The sequence below is a fragment of the Panthera pardus genome, unplaced genomic scaffold (assembly GCF_024362965.1).
Source record: "Panthera pardus isolate Hobbes unplaced genomic scaffold, ASM2436296v1 HiC_scaffold_1, whole genome shotgun sequence".
Lineage (NCBI taxonomy): Eukaryota > Metazoa > Chordata > Mammalia > Carnivora > Felidae > Panthera > Panthera pardus.
The window spans coordinates 79,799,994-79,812,004 of record NW_026526654.1 but is presented as its reverse complement, the minus strand read 5'-3'; the positions used below and the strand labels follow the sequence as shown (position 1 = coordinate 79,812,004).

At 34.9% G+C, this 12,011-nt stretch overlaps 1 protein-coding gene across 8 annotated transcripts in view; it reads left to right on the top strand.

Moving 5' to 3' along the window:
* The window catches only part of FRY (FRY microtubule binding protein), a 441,494-nt gene that overhangs the window by 333,445 nt on the left and 96,038 nt on the right, over window positions 1–12,011 (top strand). For all 8 annotated transcript variants that reach the window (XM_053900511.1, XM_053900505.1, XM_053900498.1 and 5 more), the window contains 6 exons: window positions 1,169–1,226; window positions 2,308–2,399; window positions 2,701–2,873; window positions 4,186–4,346; window positions 5,394–5,504; window positions 9,374–9,528. In XM_053900511.1, the coding sequence (XP_053756486.1) occupies window positions 1,169–1,226; window positions 2,308–2,399; window positions 2,701–2,873; window positions 4,186–4,346; window positions 5,394–5,504; window positions 9,374–9,528 (750 nt within the window). The remainder of the gene's footprint in view (window positions 1–1,168; window positions 1,227–2,307; window positions 2,400–2,700; window positions 2,874–4,185; window positions 4,347–5,393; window positions 5,505–9,373; window positions 9,529–12,011) is intronic.

Here is a 12,011-nt window from a genome sequence, read left to right as displayed (position 1 = left end):
AGCTCACCAGTGTTTTTACTACTTACTAGTTAACCAGTTAAGACAAAGAATCACATAGACATACTACAAGAAGATAAGAAAACAATTCCTGGAATAACCTAACATTCTTTCCCAAAGAACCTAAGAAACTAACATTCTTTCCCAAGGACATAGGTTCTCGTACATCTTGCCCTATGAGTATTCCTAGGGGTGGGTAAGATTATGCAATTTATTACCCACGTGGGTCCGGAAAACTTAGTCTCTGGGCCTCAGTTCCCTTACCTGTAAAACTGTTATAATAAATAAAAATGAAGTATATCTATCTAATAAAAAAAGAAAAATTGTTATAATTATAAAATCTATCTTACATATTTATTGAGAGGATTAAATGTAAAAATGTACGTAATAAATATTCAGTAAATGGTTGCAGTTGAAGGAGGTCATTAATATTATTTCCATTTCTTTGATGAAGAAATTCTAGCATCTGTGCTAGAAAAATCTGAAATGGAGTCCAAGTGTTCTGTCTCTCAGCACAGCATGCCGCAAAGTTTACCTTCCTAACTTTGGATTTCCCTGGAGGATGATGTCTAAGAGCACAAATTATCCCACCGGAAGACTGCAGAATATTGCAAGGTGTTCAGGCATCGAACAGACAGACTATACACAAAATACCTAGCCACAGGCTAGCTCTTCTAATTTGTCTGTCTTGACATACCAGTTCAGAAGTTATTTCCCAAAGAACACAAATACTTAGTTGAGAACTGGAGATCGTGGGGATGGGTGAAAGATGAAAATGTCTTCTGTGAAGGACTCGATTTTATCTTCATCCCCACTGCCTGTAGTAAAGTGCTTTGAATGTAATCACCACTTGTAATACATTGTTTGTTTAACTGTTTAGAGGGGGATTTTCAACATCAGGGTCTCCAGAACAGTAAATCAGAATCAAGTCAACAGACATGCATTGAGCCCAAATTATATACATAACACTGGGATAAAGACCAGTAACACAAAGTACAGGCCAACACCTAGTTCCAGTTCCCCACGTGACTAAGAAACGGGAAGGCCAGGGGGCGGTTGATGTCAGAAGCAAAATGAGAAAAGAACATGGTTTAGGACTAAATGCATGTATTTGGTGATAAACTTGGTGTCGATAATAGTGAATTTCAAATGCCAACCTTTATCTCCATAGAGAGTTGGTGGAAGAACTCCATCCATTAATGAAAGAAGCCCTGGAACGAAGACCAGAGGTAATATTTTTAATTTAAATACTTAATACCTCCGTTCGTGTGGTCAACGTTATAAATTTAGATCGTACTTAATGGTTTCCCCTAAAAAAAAAAAAAATACAAACACCCAGCCTGCTTTTAATAGTGAATCTTAATATTTTAACTTCTGTTATTTTTATTATTGTTCAGTATTTGAATATTTAGCATAATACAGTTCCTCTGTTAAAAGATTCTGTGTTCTAAACTCATGAAGGCAAACAATCTAAATGGTCACGCACATGTTAAAATACTACATTCTTTTGTAGGAGGTTTGAGTTGATTGAATGTTTTTGCTGGTTTGCTTATTTTTTACGAGGAGTTGAATGGTCAAGATATTATTTGTTTGATCTGGCATAGGGAGGATTTTCTTCAAAATTATCTTTCTTGAAGTGAACTCTGGAAAGGACAAATTTATACACAGCAGGATTAAAAAAAACAAAAAAAAAAGAAGACAAGATGGAAAAAGAAGCTTCCCATATAGTAGATAAGATACAAGAAGCAGCAAAAACTTTAGCAGTGTGACTTGCATGACCAGAATTGGTGGGATTCTTCGTGTCCACTAGCCCTTTCTTGTTTCCGTGCCTCTGTCTTTCCATAGATGCCAGAAGCGTCTAGGAACTGAGGCTGGTTACTTCTCAACGTTGCCACCTTATAAATATTTACTGACCCGCTTAGGATCTGTTTCTTTTATAGCCTCTAATAGCAAGATTTTCTCTAAGGACCTGGAAGAAAGAAAAACACCCTTGTCTTTTGTGTTTAGAAAATTGAAAACCCAGGGGCACCTGGGTGGCTCAGTCAGTTAAGCATCTGACTTCGACTCAGGTCATGATTTCAGTTTGTGGGTTCAAGCCCACATCGGGGTCTGTGCCAACAGCTCAGAGCCTGGAGCCTGCTTTGGATACTGTGTCTGCCTCTCTCTCTGTGCCTCCCCAGCTTGTACCCTCTTTCTCTCTCAAAAATATGAAAAGTCATGTCTAGATTATGCCTTTCTTTAATACAGTTTCTCAAAGCAAAGTTATTGTTTTGCCTACGTTCATAAATGGTATTACCTTTTTCTACACAGAACAAAAAACGCCGAGAACGGCGGGATTTGTTAAGGCTACAACTACTTCGAATTTTCGAGCTTCTGGCTGATGCTGGTGTCATAAGTGACAGGTAAAGTGAAGATTCTAATGAGTTGATCTCTCCTCACCAAACTGGTCTTTTTGTCTTTTTTTTTCTTTCTGTCTTTCTTTCTTTCTTTTGTTTTTTTAAATATGTTACCTTTAACTTTTACTCAGAAACGTCCAGAAAAGCGTATTGTTGTTTTTGTGCATATTCGATTTATACTGCCCATAGGTCAAGAACAAATTTAGTGTGTGAGTTCTGACAGCGAATCTTATTTTCCATGAAGCATGTACTACTTTGATGTAAAGACCAGTCATCTAAAAGCTTTATTTCTTTTTTATTATTCCAGCACAAATGGAGCGTTGGAACGGGATACGTTAGCCCTTGGAGCTTTGTTCTTAGAATATGTGGACCTGACCCGCATGCTTCTAGAAGCTGAAAATGATAAAGAAGTTGAAATTCTTAAAGATATCCGGGCACATTTTAGTGCGATGGTCGCCAACTTGATTCAGTGTGTTCCAGGTACAGGGATGCATCACTGCGGATTTCCTTTCATGCCTGACAGACCGTTTGTGTTTCTCATTACTAGGCTTTTCCTCTTTGATCCTACTGGCCTGTGTGCAGGTCTTAGATGGGATCGTTCATTTACTTTGAAATACTTGGAAATACACATAAGAACAGATTGTGGTAATACAGCACAGAGTTGGAAAGGGAACAATAGGAATGAAATTTGGCTTTGTTCTTGTCATGATTTCTATTCTTTGTTTTGGTTCCCATCTAAAAATGAATCTATGTAATTCATAGGAAGGAAATAATTCAGGGGGAACATTCACAAGGGCTTCATTTCTTCTTCTTATTGTGCTAACCTGTGAACATGTGATCCGTCTCCACAGTATGCCTTCTCTTCACTCTCCGATCAACACATTCTATACAGCTAATAAATTAGATTATTGAGAGGTTTTTGCACAGAGCAAACTGTGGGTATGGGTATGAAAACTTTTCATCTAATAAAAGCATGAAGAATAAAAATAGCTGGCCAGTTTGGTGTAAAAATTAATTGCTGTAATTAAAAGCTGTGACATATGGAGCGCCTGGGTGGCTCAGTTAAGCGACCGACTTTTGATTTTGGCTCCGGTCATGATCTCATGGTTTGTGAGTTCGAGCCCCACATTGGGCTCTGCTCTGACAGTGCAGAGCCTGCTTGGGATTCTCTCTCTCCCTTTCTCTCTGCCCCTTCCCTGCTTGCATGCGCTCGCTCTCTCTCTCTCTCTCTCTCTCAATGAATAAACTTAAAAAAAAAAAGTTTTGACATAATTACAAAAAGCCACAACTCAACTGTTTCTACCTTTTCATTGTTTTGAGATTGTAAAACCTTTTTCTTGCCAATGTTCCTCATCTTAGATGACCCTAAATTAAGATTTCAGTATACTTCTTCAGTTAAAATACGTTTGTTTAAAATAGACAGTATATACATTGTATTTCACAGGCAGCAGCAGTTGAGAGGATGTTTGATATGTAATCAGTAACTGAGTGGAAGGGGTTGCAGTTTTGCTAGACATTGATTAGAAAGCAGGGTCTGTGAGTCCACTTTTTTCCTCTGCTTCCCTCTCTGGACAAGGTGCCATTGACTGCAGCATGAGGAACAGGAAGACCACACATGTAGAGAGAAAATGAGGCTTGACTTCTTAAATCCAAGTTTCATTACAGAAGACTCGAGTTAGGAAATGAAATTACTGCTTTCCTCAGAACATAGGAATCATGTATAATAGTGCCATAAAGTGTATTCACTATACTTTTCAGTCAAGCCGACTCCTAACTCTGTTTTTCTCTCCAGTTCACCACCGAAGATTTCTGTTCCCCCAGCAAAGCCTGAGGCATCATCTTTTCATCTTGTTTAGCCAGTGGGCAGGACCCTTCAGCATTATGTTCACCCCTCTCGACCGCTACAGTGATAGAAATCATCAAATTACACGATACCAGTATTGCGCATTAAAGGTAGGGCACCTTTGTCTCAGTGGATGACTTACGTTGGCCCAATGGTCTCTTTCCCCGTAGATAGATGGCTGTGTATAAATATGTAAATACTCCAGTTGGTTTCTCAGCTGGGTTGAGGTTTGGGTTTCAAAATACAAAACTTGTCCCAGCTCTTACTTTTATCTAGTGTATGAGAACCACATGGATTTGCTTATTTACCCTGTTAGTAGCTGCCTTGTCCATTAACATACAACCTAAAAAAGATATATATGTTACCTCAAGTTCAGAACCTACCAAGAGCCACATTCCCTTTTTAGTCTTCCATTTTGAAACACTTCCAAAAATAAATTTCCACACTACTAACTGTTCCAAAACTTCAGAAGCATGATTCCTTGCAGCCTAATTACATTTAGAAAACTGTGTTTCAATTCTGTCATATATATGGAAGTTTGATCACGTACCAGTTGACTTTTGCCTCAAGGGAGCTAGCTGATTTAAACCATGGCCCTCATAGTCATTTGGACCTAGTAATTACAAAGTTAATCATTCTTACATTCCCTTGCTTCCTCTCCTTCTCCGAGTAACTAAATTTATATTCTTAATTTTTTTCCTTTGATTAAGAATCATGTTATTTATTTCCACATTTTTCATAGTTTGCCAATTTAGTACATTGGTTAAATATTTGTCATCAAAGCAAAATTTGAAAAGCTGTATTTACCTTATAAGCAGAATTTATTCACTTGAAATCACGGAAGGTAAGTATAAATACTGTGAAATGGCCATTTTGTTTTGAGTATCTTACTCTTTTGTCATAAAGATTTGTTTAATCATAAAATTATATGTCCGTGGAGTTAAATTTATGGCTTTTAATTCTTATTTAAAAATCCAAAATTGGGACTCTGGTCCTTCTTATTGAATCTAGTAAGGAATACTTTAAAATATTATGGTAATAACTGCTTTAAAAGACCCTCATTACCTATAAATCTGGTAGTTACATTTTGTGAAGTCACTTGCGTGTTATTAGATCATTCCAAGTTTCATGCACACATTTGGTTGTTTTGTTATCAGGCAATGTCAGCAGTGTTGTGTTGCGGCCCTGTGTTTGACAATGTGGGCCTTTCCCCCGATGGCTACCTATATAAGTGGCTTGACAACATTCTGGCTTGTCAAGATTTACGAGTAAGTATTAGCCAAAAATACATTGCTTTTAAATGTCTTGGGTGTTCCACCTGATCAGGTTACTAGAGTGTAGAAGCATTGTTCACAGCACAATCTCTGCATGTATCAGCCACAGAAGTATAGGTTTTTGTGTTATTCATATTACACTGTGATGCATCAGAATTAAAAAAAAAAAAGTATTCACCAAAGTTGACTATAAACTGGACCCTAAAACAAGTTTCTGTGAAGTTCATAGGATTGAAATGACACAGACTATTTCTCTAATCACAGTGATAATAAGCTAGTAATCAATAATAAAAATATAATTTAAAAACACCCTTCCAGGTAACTAGTGAGCCAAAGAACAAATTACAATAGAAACTAAAAAATGTCTTTAACTGAAGAATAACAAAAATAATATATACTAAACTTGTGGGCTGTAAATAAAGTTGTGCTTAGAATGAAATGTATACCCTTAAGTATATATTTGAGAAAGAAAAAAAAGGCTGATAACCAATGACCTAAGCATCCATCTCAAGACATTATAAAAAGAATAGCATATTAAGCTGAAAACAAATACAATGAAGGGAATAATAGAGATGAAAGCACAAATTAATGAAAGAGAAAAAATAGAAATGATAATTTAAGCCAAAAGTTGAATTTATTACGATAAAATTAATTCCTGGCAAGTCTGATCAAGAAAGAGAGAAGGCACATGTCTCACTAACATCAGAAATATTAAGGGGACATCCCTACAAATGGTAGATGTTGAAAATAAAAGAGAATATATGAACGTTTTGTGCCAATAAACCTGAAAATTTAAATAAAATAGACAAATTCCCAAAAAAACACAACCCTAGAAGAAAAGAAAAATCTGAATAGTCATTTAAGTAATAAACATGAGCAAGAAATTATGGTAGCGTCTCTCAACAAGCAGACCGAAACACACCTAAGATCTAACTTCCTTTGATTTTGTTCTGGTTTCTTTTTAATATTTTTATTTTCATTTTTTATTTTATTTTATTAATTATTTTTCTTCCTCAAAAATGAAAAGATGAAGGAATTCAGCCTAAAGTAAGAACAGGAAGAAATGATGGCCAGGGATTTAATCAACACAGATAAAATTAAGATGTCTGAACTAGAATTTAAAACCACAATTATAAGAATACTAGCTGGGGTTGAAAAAAAGCATAGAAGACACCAGAGAATCCCTTTCTGCAGAGATAAAAGAATTAAAATGTAATCAGGCCGAAATTAAAAATGCTACAACCAACATACAATCTCGAATGGATGCCATGATGGTTAGGATGGATGAAGCAGAGCAGCAAATCAATGATATAGAATTTATAAGTAATAAAGAAATTTTATCTGTAATTCAAAGTCTTCTCACAAGGAAAACTTTGGATAGTTTTACTGATGAATTTAACATTTAAGGAACAAATTGCGTTGATTATATACAAAATCCTTAGAGAGAAAACAGCTCAAGAGGAAATATTTTATGAGACCAGCATAACCTTGATACTAAAACCTGCCAGGGATTTAACAGGATAAAAAAAATTAACAGGCAATTTTATTCAGGAGTATAGATACAAAAATGTAAACAAAATATAAGAAAATCAAATTTAGTGATATATAAAAAGATGATTCATCATGATCAAATTGGCATTTTTTAAGAACTGCAAGATTGGTTCAATATTCAAATATCCATCAACTCCTTCGTATGTTAATTATATTAATAGAGTCTCAAGAAGGAAATACACAAACATCTCAATAGAAGCAGAAAAAGCATTTAATAAAATTCTACATTTATTTATGAGAGAAACTCCTATCACAATTAAGAATAAAAAGAACATTCTTAGTTTGGTAAAGGGTGTCTGAGAAAAACCTGTAATAAAAATCATACTGTATAGTGAATATTGAAAGTATTCTCTGAGATTAGAATGCTCAGAACAGGCTGCTGTGAACAGGCTAGCCACAGAGTGAAAGATGTTTGCAACATAAAACCAACACTTCTTATCTGGAGTATATTAAGGATCCCTACAGATAATTAGATAAAGACATTCATAGAAAAATAAGCAAGTGACTTAAAGAAATTTACAAAAGAGGTTATTTGGCCAATAAACATAAGAAAAGTTTCTCAAGCTCATTAGTAATTAGAGAGATGCAAACTAACCACAGGAGATGCTACCTCAAATCCACCAGAATGGTGAAAACTAAAAAGATTGACAATGTTGATGAGGAAATAGAACAACAGGAACTCTCACACAATGCTACAGAGAGTAGAAATCCACATAACCACCTCAGAAACCTGATTGTCATTATATACTAAAGTTGAACATAGTATGCCCTAAAACCCAGCAGTTTTACTCAAATATATATTTTATAAAATAAGTTTCCAGTGCGTGCAACATATGACATGTACAAAATTATTCAAAGCAGTATTATGAAGGCAAAAGCTGGAAACAACCCAGATGTCTGTCAATATAGAATGAATACCTTGTGAAGTAAAGATATATTAGAATGTAACAGTGAAAATGAGTGAATATAGATGCTTCTCAAACATGAGTTGTGTTCAAGAAAACACACCAAATTATAGGCAATATAATTCCATTTGCATAGAGTTCAAAACAGCCCAAACTAACCAACAGTTGTTGAAGTCAGAATAGTGGTTACTTTGGAAAAGAAGAGAGAGGCTAGTGATTAGGACAATGCATAAGGCAGGCTTCCGTGGTGCAAGAAATCAATCTGGTGTTCTACTTCCTGTGTTCACTTTGGTGTGTTCAGTTACAGTAACTCTTCATTTACTTATGAATTAATTGTATACTATGTATCTTATACTTCGATATAAAGTTTCTAAAGCTCAATTAAAAACTTGCTGATTTTCTTTCAAGTTGAACCAACTTTTTAATGAAATGGTATTTTTAAGTCCTTTTTAATAGTGTCATTAACTTTTATCTGCTGCTAATTACTTAAGCCTGTGGGGAACTAGGTTGATGATGTTCAACCATCCAACTAGAATATTACTCCCATCTTAGCCCACACCCTGTGGTTAGAAAAAAAAAAAAAAACCCCAGAATCTTTTCTTATCCCCCTCGTTGCAACTGGCAACAGAAGGAAACAGGAAAATGTTACTTTCTTAGAGGAATATGGCCTCCACGCACTAGGCTTCTCATGGACAAATGTGACCATCCAGTATTTGACAGTAGCTTCCAGAACCGTCAATAAAGGATCTCATTAATTCTATCTAGTATGATGATTGTTTCATATGAAAGTCTCTGATTTAGAAGAGTTTATTAATACTACATTTCTTTTTAAAATATTGCCAGCTAAATTTTACATGGTATATTTAGTAATCAAGCCCCATAAACATATTCTGATTTTTTTCCTCAAAAGACTTGCATGCATAAAGGCCATCCTTTTGTATATTTAATTTTCAACCAAATACATGTACTTTTCAAAAATATTTTAAATACAATGAAGAAACATTGCCAACAGTCTTCATTATCTTTTCAGAATTAAAAATCAAGAATGAGTGGACCCTGTCTGACGGATTTACACAGAGTCAAATTTGGTTTATACATACATTTCAATATTCAGTTGCAACATCGCCTCCTCTTAAAGTAAAATATATGGAATAAAAATTAAGATAAAGGGACTCCTGGCTGGTTCAGTCTGTAGAGTGCACAACTCTTGATCTCGGGGTTGTAAGTTTGAGCCCCACGTTGGGTGTAGAGACTATTTAAAAATAAAGTCTTTAAAAGAAAACTAAGATGAATACACAGTCTCCACTTTCATGTTACCCACTTTATATTGGGTAGGCATGATTTTGTTTCTTTCTTTGGAATAGTCTTTCACTAGACGTGAATAATTGCTTTTCTCCATGTATTCAGGTTCATCAGCTTGGCTGTGAAGTTGTCGTCTTGCTATTGGAACTTAATCCTGACCAAATCAATCTTTTTAATTGGGCGATTGACCGATGCTACACAGGTTCCTACCAGCTTGCATCCGGCTGCTTCAAAGCCATCGCAACTGTGTGTGGAAGCAGGTATGTATGTGGTCTTGGAAGTGAAAGGTACGGGCAGTGGCAAGTACAATGAAGGTTGTTCTCCATGATAATGAGCACGTGAGAGCAGTAAGTTCTAAGGAAATACAAAATGGCCAATATTTCCCCAGTAGATAGTCCGCTCCCTTTAAGTCTGCAGCTACATTGACTTTTCTCATTCTCCAGAAGAGTGATTTGGAGTAGTAGCATCCATCTTTTTAATTGCCTGGAAATTCACAGTGAAGCATGAGAACAAAATTTGAAAATGAAAAACAAGATACATTAAAGGAATTTCTAGAAATGTTTGTGACAGATGTGAACTATAAGCCCTTCAGCCATCCTGAGACCAAACTAAATCCAGGAAGCAACCTTAAAATGTTATCTCTCTCTTGGCCAGAACTTCAGAAAGGAAGAAAAAACAAAATGTGACACCGTGGGTTCCTTAGATTACGCTTGTAAAACCACCCTCCTTAGTTATATAAATTAGTCCCTCAGTGAAGTTGTTCAGCACTGTAATTTACTGAGTGAAATAATTTCACTATTTCATTGAAACAATTTCATAGCTAAGATGAAAGGGTTAATGAAGACCACAAAGTGCATAGCTATTCCCAAGAAAGAGCTTATGTGTTAGAAAGTGAGAGATGGCAGCTCAAGTTTATTTTTGAAAAGACTCGTATAGACTATTGACTTCCCTTTTTAATTAAATGTTGCATTTTAAATAGCTATCTTGAGCTACCAGATGAAGGGAATAAAAGTGAATTAGTTTCAAATTCTGACCTAGTACAACCTATTCTGTTCTAAATTAATAAGAACAGAATATTAGAGACATCTACTTTCAATAAACCTTAAAATGGACATGCTATTTAAAGAGAGAGGTGTCTCTTTATATTTTTATCTTTCATTTATAAAGATAGTAGATAATATTTCACACCTAAAGCTTTCATTTTCTATAAACTTAGTAGTAGAATGTTTATTATATACTTTAATCTCTATAAAAGTTACAGCAGATGAATTTAATCTAAGCTGCCTGGTTGGATAACATTTTACTTTGCTCCGTTAACATTATGAAATAATACTTACTCCTATAGAATATTACCAAAACAGCACTTTTTTGCAAAAAAAAAAAATCTTTCTCCAGAGTGTGCTTTTATTTTCAGATATTTTGACATTCTAAAATTAATTTTTGTTCACATGACTCTTTGATTTTGAAAATATATTTAGAAAAAAAAAGAAAATATATTTAGACTATGACTTGGACCATAGATCCCTTTGACAAAAATGAAAATAATATGAGTTACCTCTCTTTGCTGCCTTTCTCCCAGTGAACTGGATTTGAACCATCCTAGTCAAATTTGTTTCATTGCGTGGCCATCTCATAAAATATTATACTGCATTCCTCTGAATGAGTCTAGGTATTTTTCCTTAAGGAACACAAATAAATATCTATGAATTTAGCAGTATAATCTCGATTTCAGTAATATCTCCAGTCACAAAAATATTAGATTGTATAACTCTCCATTTTAGATTTTTTAAGATCTCCTTCTAAACTATTCTGCTTTCTTAGACAAACTTTGCGTATCAGCTTACATTTATGACACTCATCTATCCTGCAGGGAGGTTTGAGGACTGGGCAGCTCCATGGCCTCAACCTGTTGGCCAAGAAGGTAGCCAACCCTTGTGCCATTTGTCACCATGGGGCACGTTCAGAATTTAAAATTTCAGCTGTGACTTAAATTTGTTCTCTCTCCCCATAAATTCTCAGTCTGCATAGTCTAGATAAGCCTCTAGATTTGTTTGGACATCTTAAGTTTTGCACTTAAGTTTTCAGTACTTTTTTTGAATCCAATTCTAATGTTTTAGCTTTTGTTTTGTTTTCTGCAAGTTTGCCTCTAAAAACACTAAATATCATATGTTATGAAATAATATGTTCCTAAAAAGTCATACATAAAGTGGGTCATATTTTAACCTTCACAAACAAATTACCTGTACAGTAATCCCTACAAGACGTGTTCTAAAGCAAAGAATCTTTCTTGTCAAGAATTACCTCCTCCTTTTCAAATAGAAATGAGCATATGCTGGATTTATTTTTATAGGAATGTGACAGTTTATAAGCAGACTCATTTACTAAGGAACAATATACAATTGACTATAAAATACCTAATAACCTCAAAAATTGAACATTTTTAAAAAATGCTCTTGATTAAAATTTTATTTGGTTTTAGAAGAGGGAATTAACCATTTTTGCATGGTTATTATGTCGATCCCTTTATTCATCAGCGGTGATAATGGAAAAATATTTCTTCACATTATTTCTTTTCTATCTATAGAGGACTCGTGTGTGTGTGTGTGTGTGTGTGTGTGTGTGTGTGTGTGCGCGCGTGCGTGTGTGCATGTACATATGTTGTGAACTTGCTGGAATCTATTCAAAACTGAAACTGTAACTATAATTTTGATATGTCTAGTGATATTGAGAGATTTAGAAGTCA